General features: G+C 42.2%; 1 protein-coding gene across 1 annotated transcript; it reads left to right on the forward strand.

Annotated features, from left to right (window-relative positions):
* The first annotated feature begins 6 nt into the window (after nt 1-6).
* On the forward strand, nt 7-22,011 carry IRS4 (insulin receptor substrate 4). Its single transcript, XM_018070603.3, has 2 exons — nt 7-2,863; nt 19,630-22,011. The coding sequence occupies exons 1-2, from the start codon at nt 49-51 to the stop codon at nt 19,632-19,634; spliced, it is 2,820 nt and encodes a 939-aa protein (XP_017926092.3). The 5' UTR covers nt 7-48; the 3' UTR covers nt 19,635-22,011.

Raw genomic sequence — 22,011 nt, forward strand, 5'->3', positions numbered from 1 at the left:
GAGAACGAGGCCGAGCAGGAGGCCTGGTACCAGGCCATCAGCGAGCTCATGAGCCAGAGCAAGAGGGGCTTCCTGGAGCAGGAGGACCACGCCGATCAGCAGGTGGATGAGGATGACGAGCACTATGGGGCCACCCTGAGGCCCGGCACCGTGTTCAAGGAGGTGTGGCAGGTCAACGTGAAGCCCAAAGGGTTGGGACAGACGAAAAACCTCACTGGAGTGTACAGGTTGTGCCTCTCCAGCAAGGCCATCCACCTTGTCAAGCTGAACTCGGAGGTGCCCTCTGTCCACCTGCAGCTGATGAACATTCGCCGCTGTGGACACTCAGAGAACTTCTTCTTTATTGAAGTGGGCAGATCTGCCTCTATTGGGCCTGGAGAACTCTGGATGCAAGTGGATGATTCTGTGGTTGCCCAGAATATGCACGAGACTTTTCTGGATACCATGAAAGCTCTAAAGGCCTTTGCAGAGTTCAGGCCCCGGAGCAAGAGCCAGTCTTCTGGTGGTGGCAGTGGTACCAATCCCATGTCCCTCATCAGCACCAGGAGGCACTTGGGCAACCTGCCCCCCAGCCAGACAGGCTTGCAGAGAAGATCTAGAACTGAGAGTGTTGCTGGAGGGACTCCTCCTACCACCAAAAGCAACAACTCCTATCGCTTTAGAACATCCAGTGAAGGAGAAGGAACCATGGCTAGACCTTTTAGGTCAGTGACTGGGAGTATGATCCACCTGAATACTGCAAGGATGAATTTGGGCCGTCAGGAAGGGAGTGGAAGGTATGTGAGAGCTGCTTTCAGCTCATCTTACCACACCAGGTCTGCTTCGCTGCCCGTTTCTCATTTTCCCTCCACTACAAGTCCCATCAGTGTTTCTTCCAGTAGTGGCCATGGCTCTGCTTCGGACATGCTGACCAGGCCTTCTAGCTCATCTGTTTGTGGTTCCCCGAGTGATGGAGGGTTTATCTCCTCTGATGAATATGGCTCCAGCCCTGGAGATTTCAGGTACTTTCGGGTCAGGAGTAATACACCGGATTCCCTGGGAAACACACCACCTATCAGAGAGGAGAACTGTCTGAGTGAATACATGTCCATGAGTAAGCAACAAGTAGATGATGGCTCACGAGATGATTATATGGAGGCTGAAAAGTGTTTCAGGAAAAGAACTTACTCGCTAACAAAACCAAATTCTGTAGCAGTGCAACAGAAGACAACACAAACTACAACTTTGTTAGATGAAGATTCTGCAGGAAATCATGGGCGATTACTTTACTCTGAAACACCAAAATTGAAAGATAACCATGAATTGGAGTACAGTGATACTAACCTTGATTCCGTGTATAACCAAAGCAGGAGTCAAGCCAGGGATGATGGATACATGCCAATGATGCCAGGAGTTGCATCTTCTCTCTCCAGCACCAGCGATTATTTGCCAATGACTCCTAAAAGCATGTCTGTTCCAAAACAGATCAACAATTCCTGGTCACCATCTCAAGTTGACTCCCGAGGATATATGATGATGTTTCCAAAGGCTGGCTCTTCACCTGTACGGAGTCCTTTAACTGGATTTGGTTCTAAAGGAAGTAATGAGAAGATTGTAAACAATGAGTATATGGATATGTCACCTGGTAATTCAGCTCCAAAGCACCCCGGTGATTCAAATTATATTCATAGCACTTCTGTGTCCAAAGGTTTTAGTTCATATTTTTCTTTGCCCAGAAGCTTTAAGGCGTTATCAGGACAAAATGGTGACCACAGTGAGTATGTTCCAATGTCTTCACCTGGAAAACTCTTGTATGGTGGACCAGAAAATGTAAAAGGGGTGAGCAGTGAGACTCTGGCTAATGGCATCTCTAAATTGCCAACGTTGAAAGGTTCAGATGAAGGACTTGTGCAGAACAGGGCCACCAGGCCCACACGCCTGCCCCTGGGTACGAGGGGGAGTAATACCATCCCCAGAATGTATGACCGTACAGTTCCACCTGAGCCAGCGAGTCCCGGTGAATACATAAATATTGATTTTAACGAAAAGGCAAGTAACACACCCTATTCCTTATCTGCAGAAGGATCACCATCATCTCTGGGCTCAAGTAGTGATCACAGGCAGTCACCGCTCTCCGATTACATGAGCGTTGACTTGGATGTACAGTCACCGAAAGTAGCAAAGGAACTGTCGAACTCTCTGACAGATATTTCAATTTATGCAAGTTCCAGTATTCCTAGAAACCAACCAAACCCTGACTACGCCAGGCTCTCATTTGGTACTGCTTGTGTCAGCACCACGAGTAACAGGACTGATGACTACACCGAGATGACGTTCAACATGGCAGCAACACCACCTCGGCCGTTTGCCACCGAATCTGACAACGGTGTGAAGATGGATAGTCCTTCTTCCATCGTTAATAGACTCTGCATTGTTGATCGATATGCTGGCAGCAGTAGCTTCTCCGTTCCTGGCTCTGACCCTCCTATGGGACCGAAAGTGATTCGAGCTGACCCTCAAGGCAGGAGGAGACACAGTTCTGAAACGTTCTCTTCTGCTGGGACTGTGACGACCTCGTCCTCTTTCTTTACTGATAGTAGCAAAAGACACAGCTCTGCCTCATTTGACAACGTTTGGTTAAAACCGGATGAAAACATTTCTGATGGTCAGGAAAGCAAAATGTCCAGGGATACCTCAACTGGATTTCAGAATGGCTTAAACTACATCGCTCTGAATTTACGCGATGACCCCATAAGCTGTGAGGCAAGTACTACAACGCCAGCTTGCCATCTCCAGAATGGTACTTCAGGTTTGGACAGTGGAGCTTACGTAAGCATAGATTTCAGCAGATCTGATGGTCTGAAGTGTAACGCTGCAAGAAAAGGTTTGTAACTTTTTAAAAGCACTTCCCTTTCATGGTCGCTTATCCGTAAGGATTAGATTGTCTGCTTAATGCTGCCTTCAGAGTGGGGTGAATGTTTTTTATAATCTCCTGCGTTATTCTAGTACAACCAGTTTTGTCATAGTGCAGCATCTGAACAGCAGTGAAAGGGGATGTGGTCCTTGGCCTAAAGGATTTATGTGACTCTTCTAGGCAGTCAGGAGTTATCAAACTGTCATCTGCCTTGTTTATTTATAAGTTACTTTTGCTAGTATAAGCATTAATGGTATTTCATATTGTGAATTCTTGTCCCAAGGTTATGGTAGCTCTTCACTTTCCTTTTCTTCCCTTCATAGAACTAGATGACTCCTCACTTTTTTCCTGAACTTAATATTTTGTATTTTGGAAGCTCAAAATGGCTAAACTGGGTTTAGACCTCAAAATCTGAGGCTTAAATATGTTTCTTTTAACAGATGTAGGTGAAATGCATTTTTGATTTTTTTTTAATGTGCAAAGTTGGCCAGATTTATTTAGCTGAATCTTATGTAAACAGAATTCAGTTTTTTCCCTTGAAGGCTTGGTGGCTCCTTTTGAGCTCTGGTCTCCAGAGTATCCTTGTGTCCTCTGGAGGAGCCATCTCCGGGTGGCTGACCAGCATGGGGATGTTCACTCCTTAGTCCTGTCCGAGGCTTTAGCTGAGCTGTAACCCTTCCCCTGCTCCGAGCAGCGTCTTCAAGGTCCGAAACTTGGGAGGGGAGACTACTGGCTTTCAAGGTATCAGTGGTCTGACCCAACCTGAGGTAATGCAGTTCGAGGTGTGCATAAAATGTAAGGGTGTTGCAGGTGGGGAGAAAGAATATGGGAAAGAGGAGGGACGCTCCTGTCTGTATGATAAGCTCTGACGGTGGGAGCAAAGCTAGTAATTAGCTGCTGGTGGTGGAGGTGGTGTGCCCGCGGCTGAGCAGAGTGTGAGCGCTGCGCTGGGACTCGGGAAGAGCCATCCTTGCTCTGGGGTCAGTGACCCACTGAACTCCCTGCAGTAATTCACCCTCCCGGTAGAAAACCATTTCTGTTGGAAATGTTTTCCTCTCTTTGCAAATGTAAGTGTAGTCAATAATTGATGAGTACTAAGAGGAAATATTTAATCATGGTTGGACATTGGTACTTGTCTACTCTGTCAACAGAGAAAGCAGTAAAGGAGCAGGCTGCTGCTGACTCCTATATTTTTAATTACAGTCTTAAACATTGAAATGATTTTTTTGTAGTTTCACATTAAAACTAAGTATCTAAGGGCAGAAGGTATTGCAAGAGCTTAAAATTGTGTAGCCTTTACTAGTGGAAGGTATAAGCCTGACTCAGCTCGCATGCCATTTGGAGTCTGGCAGCACTGCTTGGGGCTGCTCAGAAATGTGTGGTTTGCCTCAGTGGTTTTCTTTCCTCTGCTTTGTTTTGTTGGTTGGAATCAAATTTAGAAGACGTTGAAAGTTGCCAGTCCAAGAAGTGCTTTCTTCCAAAGTTAGTCTTTCAGCACTTCAAAGATTTGTCTGCTAAATCTGCTAAGTCAGGGGCTCGTGGACTGCCAATTTATGTTTGGTTTTGTTGGTTTTTTTTGGTTTTTGACCTTTTTTTTAAGGCACCTCCAAAGATAGCAGAATTCTTAACTTGATCTTATTCCCCTCATGTGACTAAAATCCATATTATAAAGTAAGACTTTTTACAAAATAAAGAGGAAAAAACCAAAGATGTTTTTTCTTCAGCTGTACTGTAAATATCACATTGAAAAATATTTTTCAGGAGATAGTGTGTTTAGAAACTGTGTTAGTGATAAGCATTTTGCTTACTACTGCCACAACAAAATATCTACAGCCCTGTGCTGGGTTTTTTTCCCTTGTCTGTTATAAGTTGCAGAGGGGCAAGAGACAGAACAGCTGCTGGCTCTTGCTGGGAACTGAAGTTCTCTGGACATGAAACGTGTTAAAATGAAGCAAAACCAACTCTGTGAAAAACATGGGCTTTGGCAGGGAATTAACCATGAGAACAGTAAGAGCTTAGCTTGGTGGGTTTTTTTCTAGTCCTAAAAAGAGAAACAAAATTATAAAATGCTACTCCAAAACAAGGCCTAACAGTTTTCTGTAAAGGCAGTATAAAACATTTCTGCTGTATAGTAGGGGAAGGTAGGTAAGATGATGACATTGGTCACTTTGGGGGGGGGGAGGTGAACAGATTTTGGAATAGTCCAGGCTAAAAGCAGCTTGCCAGACTTGAATACAGTACTGTAAATTGGTGGTGTATATCTTTTTCTCCAGAATGACTCAAAATTCTTGATTATAAAAGATACCTGTTAACATTCATGTACTAAATCATCTCTCTGAGCTGTAGCAAGCATAATTTTAGAAGTCTGTATTCTTTAAACAGCTTATCAGTTTCTATGGCAATAAAGCTTTTATTTAAATATTTAAGTTTTTGTTACCCAGAAAAACATTTTCATGTTCTCTTTTGAATAGTGAAAATGAAGCTTCACTCTTAAACCTCTTGTCCCCTGAAGAGGTGTAGTGTGCCTCTGGGTAATTGATATTTTTAATACTTTTGGAGACTTAGCAGAACTGAGTGCTGTCTTCCCTTCTACATCTCACTTTTTAGGTCTCTCTGCCTGAAAAAGTGCTCTGTGGTTAAATCCATTCTTAAGAAAAATATTTAGCAGATGGATTTTTATCCTTTACTTCCTAGAAAGGAGCTATCCCATGTGTGTTAAATTCTGTAGGTAGAGAACTTAATCTCTTGTCCCTGAACCACAGTTTATTGAAAGGAAAACACTTCCCAGCTTCAGATTGTTTGCTTTTTTTTGTTTTGTTTTTGTTTGCTTAAATGGAATATTGTGTTCTGTGACTCAGCTGCATTCTCCCAACTGCCGAGGGTGGTGGAGTGATTTCCAATGCATCACTGCCCCCTCATTGTAATTCCCAAACTACTTCTGGTTCAGGTTCACTGATATGAATCAAACTTTTTTTTTTTTTTTCTATTCCCTTCTCCATTCATGACATGGATGGAGGAGGGAAAGGGCATGGATTAGGAACAATAACTAGGCTTACTTGTTATTAAACTTTTATTTGAGGTTTAGGCAAAACTGATCTCAGGTTTTATGTTGATAATGGTGATGATAAAAAGAATATAAGGTTCTGATTTTTAATGCTTGCAGTTTAAGGAGGTCACTAGCAAAACAGTTTCATCACGAAATTGTTACACAATATTGAAGCAAGCGGTTTGCAGTTTTGATTACATGAATCTGAGTCATGAAATTTTGTGCTAGGAGTACAGAACACTAAAGCTACTTCAAACAGGCCTTAGCTAATGTATACCTTGTTATTGGACCTTGTAGAAACCAAGGAGGATAATGAGAATGGGGCAGTAATAAAATGCATAATGAGTCCTGTATAATACAAGTTTCTTCAGTCTTAATTAGAAATACTAAACCTACAAAGATACCCTGCACTCAAAAAACAACTATTCAGAGTAAATGTAATGTTCAGCTTAATATCTACTCAGCTATTTCACACCCACTCTTTAATCTTATCTCTGCCTGATACTCTTACACTTTGCTAAGATATTATTTCAGATGTTCTCTAAAGTGCAGGGTTATTATTTAAGTGTTCCACACCTTTTTAATCTGCTCCTGTGCTAGACTGGGTGAGAGTGGTGTGTACACTTTGGGGAGTTGAGAGCAAGGAAAACAAGTACAGCTGTAAAGCAAAAATAAGTTCCAAATTGTCCAGATCCTTTCTGGTAACTTGTGTATTTCAAATGCAAAATCTTCAAGAGAATAAGGAACAATATACACTTTGAGAAATTCAGAAGCTGAAAGTTTTAGATATTACTAATATAGTAAATTACAGTTTATGGGATACCAGGCAAATAACTGCCCCTTTTGGGTTTCAGACCAGTGGTTTTTAAGTTTGCTTCAAACTGAGGCTCTTCTGTATTGACAGAATACTTAAAGACAGGGGCCCATGTAAAAATAACTCGAAGAGCCCTCCTGCAGCACATCTGAACACTGCTGTGTATCCTACATCTTCGAAATAATGCTGGGATAATAATTCTTAAAAGACCCAAACAACCCAAACCATTCTAATCTTGCTGTAACAGTTGCCTCTTTAACAGTCTTGAGTGACTTACAGTTATGTTGAAAAATACACAGGGAAACTTTCTCAAGTAGTGTATGAGCTGCTGAAGGCAGAACAGATTTTTGCTGTGTGGTGTAGGAATGAGCTAATTATGACATATTTGACCAAGAATCAGTTGGGTTTTACTTGTGCTTGGGTGAGAAAATCTGAGGAAAGAATGTTCCCCTGCCATTGAGAGAGAATGCTTACTTGGAGTCAGTGTTGAAATGCTTTTGGAAATCAGCTAATGGTGACATTTGTGTTTTTTGGAAGTCTAACACTTTTTACTCGTAGCTGTCTGGTAGGTTAGGACATGGCTGCAGGATGCCTGGAGTTCTGGGAGTAATCCAGTACGGGTTCAAGGTGCTTTTTGTGCTTGTTTTTTTTTAAAGTCTTTTGTTGAAATCTTAAATGCATTATTACCCTTGTTAGTTTTCCCTCTACAACTTCACATTTTCCCCTCCTCCCTTGATGTCTGAGGGCTCCTTGTTCCCTGTTGCTGGGGTGGCAGGTTGGAGTTGCAGAAGGTGGGCAGCTCTATTCCAGCATGTGATCACTGGGATGGTTTGTCACCAGTATTTCTTTGGGGTTTTTGTATGTCCAGTGGTGTGTTAGCAGTAGGTAGAGTCTGGGTTTGCTTTTTCGCCGCATATGGTCTTTTTTTAATGAAAGGATCTTTAATACATTTTCTTCATATTGATTGCTGGGGGAGGATTTATACCTTGAGGTTTTGGGTGGTACTGGAAAGAGTTTATAGTACTGTGTTGTACCTTGGTGTGTGTGCACACTGTTTGTGGATCTGTGGTGCTCACAAAAACATGCTGAAAGCTTTTGATTGCAGTAACAAGTTTGTTTTCCTGATCCAAAGCAGGAAACAAACTCTGGAGTTTTATTTTAAGTACTGTTGTAATCAAGTGTGGCATTCTTCAACAAAGGAAAATAAGAGTGATAAAACTGATAGGCAGGTGAGAGAGAGTCAAGCTTTCTGAAGCCTGGGGATGTATTATTACTGCTGTTTTCTCCTAAAAATGTACTATTATCTTACGACACAGCCTTAAATAGTGTGTAATGACTTGGCTGGAGAGCTCTCTGATGGCCTACCCTGCAAATTTGCTGTTTGACTTCTTTCATATTTAGGTTTTGCATGTTCAGAACAACCCCACAATCAAGGTGCACTATTGTCTTACAGGTTAAAGCAATGACAAGGGGGAAAAGGAGAAATATGTTCTAGTTTTAATCAAGCCCTGTATGTCTATAAAGGTCACTCAGCTTAGGGACAGAGATTTAGTTGAGAGTGTGATCAGGAGGGATTTCTGACATACTTGAGGGCAGTGGGAAGACAGAGGTAAATGAGCCTGACTCATCAAAGGCATTTCAAAGGTGTTGCTGAGTATCTTATCTAAATTATCTTGAACATATAAGTGTTTGGAATTGTGGAGATTTTGCTTCAGGTAGCATTACCCCAGGAGCAGCAGTGTTAGTAGGCTCTTAGCAAGAATTTTCTGCCCTGGTTAAGTCATGAGCTCTGTCTTTAGGGGTAAAGGTTGCTTATTTCCAAACATTAGTTTTCTGTTTTAGATCTGTGGTTGGGTGCAAACACTTGAGACTCTGTATGTGTGTGTGTGTTGTATACCTACGTGTTGTGTGCAGGTGATTTGTGAGTTAAGTGTGAGGTCTAATCTTTTTGATTCTTCCAAGAAGAGAGGATTTTTGAAAGAGGTGGCTTATACTGAAATCAATATAGTTAAGATTTGCCTATAATTTCAAGGTGATGATACAATTTAATGTGACTCAAGAAAATGGAAAACTTAAATTACCACATGAATAGTACTTCTATTCATTGTGTAACATGTCTGTTATGAACCTTTATAAATACCAAATTGAACTATTATTTAGGGCATAAAATAGATAAATCTAGTGTTTCCCTTTTGCTAGGGTATGAAAGCCTCATAAATATGCTGTCTACTTGGAGAAAAGTTTTCTTTTTGGTAGAACAGGATTTTGTGGAATGACCAAAGATATCAAAATGCTTCTTTTCTTCTTCTGAAAATCTTGGGAAATAGTACCAAAAGGTGCACAAAAAACCTAGTAAAATCTGCTTCTAAATTTATTGAGGCACTGATGAGTGATACTCTCCTTCTACAGGGAATAATGAGATTCTATTCCTGTGTTCATGCCAAGCCAGCTTGCTTTATTGTTTATGGTTCTTGCTGACCAGGTGAATTTGCAGTATAACTTTTTTTCATGCTGCATAGTCTGACCCTGAATTATTTTTTGGGAACTAGTGCTTCTTTTCACACAGATCTCTTGGACTAGCAGGAGTTTGGGAAGTTGTTAGTGACAGGGAAGCAGATGCATCATTGATAAATGTGGCCTGATTGTGCACAAGAGCCCAAGCAAAGCTTTTCATGTGAGCCACGGGACACCTCATTTGTATGAAACCCCTGTTTAAGCTGTTGACAGGCACTGGCATTTCTGTGACTTTGTGGCACCTTTTGGACAATTGAGCTAAAGTGGCCAAGAGAAATGAGCAGATGGGACAGAAAGGCTTCTCCAGTCTGAGTACCTTTGCTTCCCTGGTCTTGGTATCCAGAGCCTGTTGCAGATGGGTTGGCTGAGGGCCCACTTCAGCACAAGGTGGAAGCAGGTAAAATGTCCATTGATATACAGATGAACATGCTTTAAATTCTGTAAGTCAAACCCGTGAAGTTTCTGAAGTCTAAACCAATATGGGTTAAGGGGCCAAAAAGATAGTTTTCTGTATGGGATTATTTTTTATCTTAAGTTAATCTGTTAGAACAATTTGTAAGCTGTTTATATCCACTTGTAGAGTTCAAATGTTGAGAATATTTGCTTTTTGTCACGTGAGACCCTTTGGGAGGCATTTGCCATCTGTATTTCACTCTGATTTTTTTGGGGGTGTGTGTGAGTTTTTTATTTAACTGTTTTTAGAACAAGGAGTTTTTAAATTGCAGATTATGGTGAACAGGAAATCAGTTAGAAATGAGATGAAAAAATGAACAGATTTGATCTTGAGGTCATTCAGACAATATTACGACAGAGAGTCTGTTAATGAAAGCTTGTAGCTCCAGATGTGGTCTCCACTCGTGGAACCTGAACAGGTAGGCAGATGGAGGTCCCCTGTACTGTGCCACAAATGTAAATGTGTTGGTCTCTGTCCTAAGGAGCTTACAATTTAAAGATGAAACTAAAGAGATGGATGAAACTTAATGTGCTGGGGTGGAGAGTGAGATAGAGATCAAGGCTGCTGCCATTGGCAGAGTGGAGATAAGAGTGGGAGAGATAAAAGGCTGCTGAGAGTGGGTCAGGAAAGGAAGCTGGTAGAGGCACTTGGAAGGGTATGCACACACCAGGGAGCAGGGAAGGTAGTGAGCTATAAATACAGCGGTTGTAATGGTTTAAATGACTTGAAAAGGATGAGGTAAATGTCAGAACACTGGCCAGGATATTAATCTTGGTAAGAGGAATGTGGGCCAACATGTATCTCCGAGTTAGGGGCATGTCCCAGTGTTTACTTCTCCCTTTTAGATGTGGAATGTGATTATATTTTTTTCTGTTTTTTCTGTCTCCTTTCTGTAAGTTAGTTTTTCTGCAGACATGTGACTGATAGATTCAGTGCAAGCGGGTGTGCAGGAATGTGCCCTGGAGCACAGGATCACCCTGTGCAGCCTCCCAGGGCAGTTAATGTCACACAGACCTGCGTCCTCTGTTCTTGGTGAGACTTTGCTAAGCAGCCAAGGTGGAGCTGCCTTGGCATTACTGCTGGTTTGTTCTTGTTTTTTTTAGGTGGCATCTCTGGATTTCAGGCAGTTTTCTAGCATTGGAGAGGAGGCAGCAGTGTGGCTTGAGAGATAGTCACCTTTAGGGTTTGTAACTGGTGTGCCAGAGCATTTGGAGCCCATCTCTAGTTGGGGAGGTCTGGATGGGACCCCCTCATCACTGCTGCAGTGCCATCAGCTGTGGGAGAGGCCCATGGAAGCTGGAGCTCAGAACAATTGCTGCACAGGAGAAAGTTGCTTTATTTCAGTGTCGGTAGATCAGGTTAAACAGACGCTGCAGTGGTTGTGGGTGAGTCTGGAAGTGGCGGCAGCATTGAGGCTTGATTCACTGTTGAGGGCATGAGTGATTGAAATATTAATGTTGACATGTTCCACAAGGTAAACACAAAACAAGAGTTGCACACTGTTGGTTAAACCTTGTCTGTGCGTAGACTCAGTTTACCTCTGTCCTTAGAAGCTCCCAAGCTGCTCTTGGAAGCTGAAGGCTCAATCCTTGGCTCCTGTGCTTGTGCTGTGATTTGAGAAGAGGTCGCTTCACACATGCAGTGCAATCTGAACCTTTCTTCCTCCCCTGCATGAGCCAGCGTTTGGGGTATCCTAATGTTAATGAAGACTCAATAATGTGGTATTAGAAAATGTAAAAAATGAATGTGTGCCACTGCTGTGTGTGGTAGCAGAGAGTGGCCAATAGCACAGATGTATTTATTTTTTTGTGTGGGCATGCATGGGCAAAGGGTATGGCTGAGGAGGGTGTAGCTATGTGGGTATGTGGCTGTGTAGTAACTTTCTTTGACAGTCATTGATGGCAGTAGAGGTGAAAGAAAAAAGTAGCGCTGAATGCTTTCAGGTGTTGATGTCTAAAGTGGTTGGGAAGAACCGATGGGATGAATTAGAACAGGTGAAACTTTGCGTAGAAAGGAAGTCTTGGGAAAGGTGATTTGAAAGGTGGGGAGCTTTTTCATTAGTCATGAGTGACACTGCCCTTTCTCTTGGTTGTGTTCACAAAGAATAGTTTGGCTCACTCAAGCCCCAGACCTGTGTCTGCAAGCAGGCACCACCCAGCAGAGGAAGAGCAGGGCAGGCGTATATAATACTTCCCACAAACATACACCCAGCCTCTGATTTTCTTATTTTTTTTTCAGCTTGGGGGATTTCCTGAGCCTGATACAGTTTGTCTGTTTTATAATCCTTTATGGATCTTTAATCCAAGTACTTTTCCAATCTCTCTTTGATCCTGTGTAAACTCCTTGTATCCATAGCAGCCTGCGATCAGGCAGTACACACTGCATGCAGACCTCTGTCCATTTTGGACCCTGCTCTGTACCAACTTTGTTGAGCAGCCCCCAGTTTGTGTAGTGGAAGAGATAATGAACTCTGTCTTTTCTCTCCAGGCCACTTAAGGCTGTGTAGATGCTGTAGCCCCCTCTGCCATACACTTGGCCAGTGTGCTGCCAGCACCTTCCTGTCCTGCCCAGCGTGGACCTGTGGTATCATCTGGGCTTTTTAAATGTCCTGCTACATCCCAGTAGTTCTCTGCAGGCTGAAGGATTCTTTTAGCTGTCTGTTCCTCACTGGGAAGCTGTGTCACACCTTGCAGTTTTGCTGCACTCCTCAAACTCTTCCAAGTATTCCAAGTCCTTTCAGAATGTGGGAAGCAGGGCAGTGCGTGCAGACATGTGTGCCATGGCTGTTTTCTTTCCTATTCATTTCCAAACAATTTGTAATGCCCAGTTTGCAGCAAGAGCACAGGCAGAGGGTATTCCTCCCTATTGGCACTGAGGGCTCCTGACCTTTGTCTCAAGAGCAGAGTGAACTGTAGCAGGTGGTATTCCTGGGAGCTGCACAAACAAGTTTTGGCTGGGTTTTTTTCTTGGCTAAAATTTACTCATGTTTTCTGTGGTTCAGGAGGTCAGGTGCAGTATCTCACACACTTGCTGTGAGAATGCTTTTTCAAAAGCAGAACTGTTTTTCATTTTTCTGTGACATGAAAATCTGAAATCTTGAACTTCTCTGTGTTTGGAAGTGAAGAAGAGTTTATTTCTAGTACTGTCGTTTTATCTTGTAATAGAAAGCTTAAAAATCTCAAGCAAACAAACTCAAAAAACCCCCAACAACTTCTTGTCAAGCTGTCTGTGCCATTTGAGTTGGTGTTAGGCCCCTGCCAAAACTGCATGCAAGTTTACTAATTCTAGGAATAGTATCAGTAGAAGAGATGAAATTAGGGAGTGTGCGTAAGGCCTTCCTAGAAACAACCCTGTTTATTCAAACAGAAAAAGACGCCACTGTTGCAAAAGATAAGGCATTTCTGCAAAGTGAATAAAAATTACCTTGAAGCATGGGAGAGGTTTTTAGCTCATGAAAGTGCCAAGCACTAAATAACAAAACCATGTTTTGATGGAACAATTGTGGATAAAGATTATTTTTAAGAGTAACTTTGTCTTCTAAATTTTAGAAATACAGCTCGAGGAGAAGTCTCATTCACTGGGATGTGTTGTTACCAGTTGCTGTGTTTAAATAGTTTATCCAGTGAAAAGTGGGTCGTGTAACAGGTTTTTTTAAAAGAAATTGTGATTTTTTTTTTGCTTGTGGGAAGTCAGTAAAATTACAGGTATAAAATGTGTTCATTAGCTCAGTTTGAGCACCGTTAGTTTGTTGTTGGCTGAAGAGAGTCCATGGAACATGTGCTCAGTGGTCAGCAGGTAGTTGAACACCTTGCCCAAATTGGAATGTCTCTTTGTGCCAGGGCCTTGTTTGGGTCACTCAGGCACAATAACTGCACATGTGATGGATGCAGCAAATGTGCCAGGTTTTGATTTGTGTTTGTAGACTCTCTGTCTGCGTGTGCAAATTAAGAAGGAATTTGGCTTTTCTCAAATAACACCGCTTGCCTCTAGCAAGGTCTAAAGCTATGCCATTAAAATAAGAACTCAAAGAAGTAGGACAATGATGCGGGATAGTAATTGTGTATTCAGTAAAATTTGGGGCAAAAAAACTTCTCAGTAATTTGTGAAGAAAGTATTTGGGCAACTGAGCCCCCTCCCAGGCCTGCCATGGGAGGGCTCCATGTGGAACTCGCTGCCGTGCTCCTGCCCCGGCCCGGCCGCCTGAACGTTTGTCTTTGGGTGCCACGTCGTGTCCTGAGGTTGTGCTGGGTTTGGTGCTTTCCTGAACAACAGGAATATTGTGTGGCCATGTGCACAGGAAAGTCTAGGGCTGCTCTGCTGCTTTTGATCTGCATAAATCAAATTAATTCTGATTTCCCCCTAACCTGAAGTTCAGGAAATAGAGGACTTCAGTAGTGTTCTCCAGAAAGCATTAAGCTGTCTTAGTCTTTGACATGGAGATTTTAATCATTTAATTATCTTAAATTAATATCGTCTGTAAGCAAAGCTTTTATCCTTTTAGGAATCAGTTGCAGAATTATGTCAGTAAAAGCCTTTCCTGCAAAAACAGGTATTATTTAGAATGGATTTCTCTGAGAGAATTAAGGTATGTCTGCTGTGTTCTTAAAGCCTCTCGGTGTGTTTCAAAGTGTCCTGACTTGTATGGCCTTAATAATTCAGATGCAGGAAATGAAGTATGAATTGGGTATATTCTCATCTGATACATTTTCACGTGGAACACACTGGGGTGCAGTCCAATGAATTAAGACTGATTTAATTCTCTGCCTCTAATTTTTATAAAACTACTGATGATTTTTGCATAGAAAACGTGCCGAGTGCTTTTCTAACGTGTTCTTTAATTTTAAAGAAAACATTTTTGAGCAATGGCATGCTGCCATCCTAATTTAAGTATTTGTCCTCTTAGTTTCTCTTCTGCCCTTATGATCTTTTTCATCTGATTGATTGTTCCTCAGCAAAATTCAGACAACTGCATGTAGTTTTATAATCTGATCCCACCTTAAACTTATGAATTGAAAGTGGAATTGTGTAATGAAGAGAACGTTGCTTCAATTTTCCAAACTTTGCTTATGTATTTTGAGAGGTGGTCTGTGAAAATGTTTGGATGCTTTCTAGACTCATTTTCTTTATTAAATGTTCATAGGAAGTTGAATTTGTATTGTTGTCAATAGGCGAAACAGTAGAGCTCAATTTTGAAGAAAAGCTGAAGCTTTTGTGCAGAAAAAGATAGAAAAGCCCAGTGTAGGGTGCTATAGAAGTTTTAGGGTGCTAAAACTTCTTATAATAGTGTATTTCTGGGCTGCTTTTTTGCAGAGGTTTTCTTGAGTTCAGATTTGTGTTGCTTGTTTTTTGCCAGGATCAGTTATCAGATTTTTTTTTTTTTTTTTTTTTTTTTTGGTAGACTTAGCAGATTTTCTTGGAAAAACTCGTGACAGTGCAGGAGCAGCCGTGTGTTTACACTGCAAGTGGAAGTTATCTTCAAACTTGTCATGTCTTCTGATTTGCCCGCTGAGTTTTATTTGGTGGCATTTATGTTTTGAGAACTGCAAGGGACTGCTGGGGTACTCTGTGAGCATTGTGCCTTTTGTCTCTGCTGGTTCACATCTCATAATTTTTTTACCTTTTAGGAGAATTTTTTCATCCCATTCTCTGATATCTTCCTTCACTTTTCAGTGACTGCTGAGTCAAATCCATTCGTATGAGATCTGTAAAGAAATGCTAATCTGGCTTTTATTGTTAATTAGCAATTCTCATATTTGTACTATTAGCATAGAAGATTGATGGCTGATGAATCTTACATTGTGGGGACTAAAATAAGATCATCCAGCTTCCCGGAAGCGCTGCTGTTTTCTTCGAGCACTGCGTGGCCTCATTAGTTTACCTTCACCAACTGGTTAATCAAAAAATAGAAGCAGATCAGGTGTGGGAGAGAAGAGCCACCAAGAAGCTTAATGTGTGAGTGCTCTTGCAGTGTCCCTAAATAAACCCCCGTCCCTTGCAAAAGATCCTTCTGCTGAGGAGCCGCCGAGGTGGGATCCGCCAGTTGGCTCCGGGTGTCGGCAGCACAGCAGACACTGGCCTTGTTCTCACTTACATTGAACCCATTTTACACCTCTCTGACGAACAACTTCTCTTGTGGTGTAGGAGCCTCTCTATAAACCCCAGTGGTGCTCAGGTGGCCCCGAGGCCCTGCAGGCAGAGGCAGCACTGGGGTGTGAGAGGCAGTGATGCGGGTGGTGAGCACGGCTCCGGGGGCTGCGGGGGGAAGCGGCATCAGCTGGAGCTGATGGAGCTCCGTGGTGTGGAAATCAGTCAGGGCCCGTGACTGAGTGCACAGCTGCCTTGGGCTCTCCTGGAGACCCTGCTCCTCACTGGGTGCAGGCTGCACTGGTCCTGCACTGGAATTCTGTGGTGCCTGGAGGTTGGTGGTGGGTGACCCGTGGGCCTTTGGCTGTGGTCCCTCTGCAGCAGGAATGGGCTCCTGAGGGCTGCCCTTGGGACTGGGGGTGACTGCAGCACTTCGTGGGAGGGATCTTGCAAGACCTCAGTCTCCTCTTAGATTTCAGATGGAATTTTTTTTATGTGGTCGAGTTTCACAAGTGGCTCTTTACCTTTTCTATTCTGATACTGATATATGTGTTCAAATCCATATATATATGTCAATTTATATCTGTATTTATCTGTATATATATAAATGTTTGATGCCTTTATCCCAAAAAAGAGCTGATGACTCAGGGCATCAGCCAGCTGTAATGCTCCAACTGCAGTCCTGAAGTTTCCAGCTTTAACAGTGGGATTAAAGTAGTGGTGACAACCAATAGCTCCATGTCTGAAAGACTCAAGGCTTTATGAGATTGTCATCAGGTTGTAGGTAATGTTTATGTGAAACTTCCTTATGTTTATTTACAGTTCCAGCAATTCTGTTTTACCTAAAAAATGAAGAGGAAGCATGCTGAAGTGTAGTTTATAATGGGGGGCGGGAAGTTAATGAGCTTTTGTTTAGGAATTTTGGAGTTTTGGGTAGGGGGGACACTGCAGGGAGGTCCTGGGCCTGTCCTACAGCCTGGGCTGCTGTAAAACTGTATGTTTGAGCCAGAACTTCCAGGGAATTTGTGAACTGGGGTGAAGCTTAGCTGAGGATACTTTCTTCTGGTTTCTTATAAATTAATCTGTGCTAGCTGGGGCTCTGCTCAGACTTACCTGGTGTGCTCACTTTACAACTGATTGTTGTGCTGCTGTCTGAGTACACCAGGCTACTTCAGGGAATTAAACTTAGAAGTTAAACTGTTGGGTTTTTTTCTCTTAAACTCTTGCCTTTCCCCTCCAAGTATCTTAAATGTAAGATGACATTGAATTATGAAAATTTTCAAAACTTTTTAGGTATAAATACTGAGTTCTGCCCTATTCAAACAACTGGGCCATTGCTCTTCAAAATGTTTTGGGGATATGCTCGGAGAGATTAGAATAACTTGTCAAACAGCTTTCAGGTGTGCCTTGTGTGTAAGGCGTGGAGGAAAAATGTCCTGACAAAAGCAGAGACAGTTTTTGAAGTTCCTTTTATGTGAGCTTACAGGTCCGCAGCAAGGAAAGGGTGGGGGATGCTGGTAAAGTTAATTTTTACTGAATATAAGTTTAATATAGAAGCTTTAACTGTTTTAGTGTTTGACTTGTACGCATCGTTGAGGTGTGATTCATTGCAAGCTGTGGTGCATATTTTCATTCTTTGGTCTTACAACAAAATAATATTTTTCTAAAGAGGAAAATTGTTTCAAAAATAATAGCTTCAGTTGGCTTTTGTGAAAACAAAGCCATTGCTGACCACATCACGCTCTGTGTGTGCCAAGCAATAGCTTTTTGTAGTGATCTTATTATGTCTGTGAAATAACACAAATAGAGATTCTTGAGTTGTGGGTGTCTTTTGGCCACCTTTTCCTTGAATTGTGGAAAACCAAGTTACTGTACTTTTGAAGTCATTATGTATTGCAGAAATGAAACTCAGCAACCCAGACGTTGGTGTGGGCTGTGTAGGGATAACATGGAGTTTCCCCTGAAGTGGAAGGACCCCTTTACTTCCACACTGCTGCCAGCCCTGCTGTCGCCTTTGCCTCTCTGTGTCTGGAGCCGTGGGCAGCCTTTGCCAAGGGCTGGGATGGGCAGAGGCTGCTCAGGCAGCCCAGCTGAGCTCTTTTTTCTGTTGGTTTCTTTTTTTTTCTTTCTTCTTTTGAAGCGATAGTATTTTTAGCTGGACAGAAATCAGAAGTTCTTTAGGGCAGGGTGGAGTTCGTGTGTTCATACCTCATGATTGGTTTGTAAGTAAACATACAGGTTTGCATTATTACACATAGTGCTTGTTCTTTACACAGCCACGTTTTCTTTAGCATGTCCGTGGGGTAGAGGCAGGGAAGCACTGTGGGTGCATCAGCAGTGAGATGTAACTGATTTTCCTGTGACCCTGCAGGTTGAGCAGGGGCAGGATTAAGCTCTGAAACCCCTTTCCTTGTTCCAGGAGGCTGTTCTGCCATCGCTGTGCTGTGTAATGAAGTGTTCCCTCTATTGCAGCTCTTCTCACGCTGGGAGCTCTCCCAGAGCAGGGAGGGAGCTGACACTGTGTGGCTTTGAGGGGAAAAAGCAGCTGACGTTTCTGTGTTTGTTGTTTTCTGAAGACTAAATCTCTTGCACTAGTTGTTTCTCAGTGAGAGCAACCTGTTGTTTCCTCCTTCCCTGTACTGCCAGGGCATGTCCCTCAAACCTTGGAGAAAAGGTGAGCAAAGCCACCTGACTGGCAGAGGACAGAGCCCTCAGTCTTGGCTGGGAGGACAAAAATGGTGGAAGAGGACAGTCTGTCAGGACTGGGAGACAGTGACCCACTGATTTGGCTGACAGTACTCCCCCAGCTGAAAATTGGTGTTCATGCTGGTTCTGCTGGGAGTGGAAAGGATTTTGCAGTGAGCTGAAAAGTGACTTTTTGTATGTTCCTGTGTAGTGTTCATACAACTGCAGAAAGCATTTGCATCCCCTTCATCACTTTTTTTTTTTCCCATGCCAGGAAACTCTTGAGTTGCTCTCACCTTGGCATGTGTGTGGTTAATTGCAGAGCTGGTGTTCTGCTTTGAGGGCAGACTCCCCTGTTTCCATTTCTGCCTTGTCACCCATCTTGTCACCACAGGATATATGGGTAATACATCCTGTAGTACAAGATTATGTTTTTAACCTCTCTTTTTACTGAGTGCGTTGTATTCTGCCTTTTCCAGTCAGTTTGAAGCCACTGAAGGCAGTTGGTTGCAGTCGTGTGCTTTTGTGTCGGGTGGGGTTCCGTGAAAAAGGGACATGTATACTCTCAGGTGTTTCGTATTATTAACTGAATTAAGCTTTTTCCTGAAAAGTTGAGGACAGGGCACAGAGCTGTCATGACCTGCTGCTCCTCGGTTGGAGCTGAAGGTGCTGAGAGTGTTTGTGTTGCAGCTCTGCCCTGCTGTGAGTGGAGTGTTCACCGCAGCCTCAGTCACTCCTGCATGAGCAGCAGTGCTCGGGCCCCCTGCGCTGGGGAATGGCCTTGGCAGTGGAATAGGTGGCAGTGGAATAGGTGGCAGTGGAATAGGTGGCAGCTGTGAGCTGCCCAGCGCAGGCTGTGATGTGCTGGCTGCTGCCCCAGCTCCTGTCCTCGTACACGTGTCGCTCTGGCTCTGCAGTGCTTCCGACTCCGTGGTTCTTCCTTCCCTCAGGATCTCTGAGGTGTGGTCACTTGGCAGTGCCCCCTCTCCCTGTGAGGGACCCGCATTCTGCAGTCAGCAGCTCTCACTCCTGCAGTGGATAAGCTCCATATATTCTCCTCATTAGAAAATATTTTTTTCCGATATTTTTTGAATTTGAAATGTCACTGACTTTTTTTTTTTTTTCCCCCTCCTTTCTAGACTGACTGCATTGCCATGGAAACCATTGTTGGAAGAGAAGACTTTTCTGCTGGTAACTCCAGAAACTGTGTGGTGCTTTTGGAAGCAAAGCTCAGCTCCAGCCGGCTACTTTCATTTCCACCAGCACGGACATAGACACACATCCTTTTAATTAATTTTTTTCATAGACATCAGCTCTCTACAGTTGAATTAATTTGAATTGAGATTTTTTTCATAGCTGTGCTTTGGTGATGGAATTTGGTCTTTCATGTCATATCTATTCGGGAGGCAGTGTGAATGCTAATAGGAGATCCCTGTATGTCCCTTTCTTCCTCCTGCCTCTCCCATGAATCTTTTTTTTTCTAAATTTATATTCTGAGAAGTCAAAGCTGGTTTCTGATTGTCTGTTTAACATGGGTTTTACTTCTCTGGTACATTAACAAGTGGTTAGCTTAAAACATATATTGTTTAGAAATATTTTGGCAGTTCAGGATTTTTCCAGGTGGCTGGGCGGAACGAGGGAGGGAGAGGTGCACATTAGCTTGAGGGGTGAACCCATGGGACTGAACGGGTCTGAGAAGGAGAGACCTCTTCTGCCTCTTTTTTTTTTTTTTTTAAAGGTTTTGCTTTTATGGTACAAGAGATATTTCTTGAGCATAGGCTAGAAGCTTTAAATCAAATGTCTGTCAGAGCTTAAACGGAAATTTTTTTTTTGCTCAGAATTTTGGTATGTACAAAGTAGGATTAATGGGCTGGTTGTCTTGTAGATTGTTTTTGTTCTTGTTTATAAATATGAATTGTGTAAAATGAGGTTTTTGTTCATGGATTCGAATGGAGAACTGCGGAGTCGTATCCAGCGTTTGTGACTTCTGCATTAGACTTGTCAGCTGTAGCTTTTTAAAGGGAAACCACCCTAATTGATCTTACTTTCAGCCAAAGTCCCACTTTTATTTTGGGACTATTTTTGTTCTTTCTTTCTGGCATAATGGGGGAAAAAAATTAAAATGTTGGCTTCTCAATTGTCTTTATCCCACTGGCAGAAATGTGAATGACCATGTGACATTTTTAAAATAAGCCCTGATTTTTCTACAATTTAAGTGCTTCACTCTTGTACTGAATTTTTTTTTGGTTGAAATGAATTAAGGTTTTTAACACTGCTATGAAATTAAAAGAGCACGACACTAGTCATTGGTACATGCAATGGATAATAAAAGGCACTGACGATTGCTAAAGGGTTTCGAAGTGGTACAAAATCCTCACGCTGTACTGCACCACACAGCTGGGAATCCTCCACATGTATATTGTACAAGGGATGTGCCAGGCTGCCTCACCTCCAACAGACAACCTTTCAATTGCTGGTACAGTTTGTATAACAAATTAGACACTGTCAGCTTGGATTGTTCAGTGATTTGTACTCAGATCTCTTTTGGAGTAGCATTGAAATGTACATGTCACTAAAATAGGAAGCCTTTTTTTTTTTTTTGAAACATGGTACCAATCAGTTTACACAGTGTCTGGTGACAGGAAAAACTGTTGCTACAGGGTTTAAAAGCACAGACCTGTTTTTGATTCTGGAAGAGAAGTTTCAGTTGGTACAGTTACTTGCTGCTAAACATACAGGAATTAAAAACACAACCACTCTTACAGACCATGATACTGTCTTGCCATACAGCTCTTGGTTGGTCTCGTAAAATGAATAATGCAATACGTAGACAGCTTTTTATAAAGCTTTACATCTTTTCTAAGAAATCAAAATTTGGATGAAGTTAGTTCTAAACATTTAATGTGAAAGGAAAAGGTTGTTTTGAAGAAATTTGTTACATATTTCATATTAGATCCCTGAGGCTGCCATTGTACAATATACAGCACTGATTTAATACATGCTGAATAAATAAGTAAATGGGTAACCTCAAGTATAGTGGTACAAATACTAATAGGTACGGCATAATAAATATGCAATCTTTTTGAATCTCTTAGTTTACAGCAACTAATTTATTCAGTATTGTGCTGGAAGAACATTTTCAGATGATGTAAAACATATCACTATATATACTACCTTCCAGCTACCCGTTTATGCTGCTGTATAGTACAAAAATACCAATGATAGAACAATGTTTGTCCTGTAAATTTAATTTGATATTGGACAGTTATTGTCTGTACAAACTAAAACATATATGATTGAAACTGTTCATTATATTTGCTATTTCTGCTTCACAGATCTGTTTTAAAGTTGAGCTGATTGATCTGGCTTTGTCTTCCATTGTAAATATTGTTCTGTTGTTTTCTTTGTAAAACACATCGCGTTTGCGGTTTTGGGAGACTGGCTTGAAGCTCTGTATAGTGTTTATATTTATCTGACTTGGCTTTCCATAGAGCTACTTGCAGTAAATACGTGTTCATGTA

This window comes from Manacus vitellinus, unplaced genomic scaffold (genome assembly GCF_001715985.3).
Source record: "Manacus vitellinus isolate BGI_N305 unplaced genomic scaffold, ASM171598v3 scaffold_19_pilon, whole genome shotgun sequence".
Taxonomy (NCBI): domain Eukaryota; kingdom Metazoa; phylum Chordata; class Aves; order Passeriformes; family Pipridae; genus Manacus; species Manacus vitellinus.

Excerpts from the sequence above, each read along its gene's own strand:
- IRS4 (XM_018070603.3), top strand. The coding sequence starts at position 49 with ATGAGCCAGAGCAAGAGGGGCTTCCTGGAGCAGGAGGACCACGCCGAT.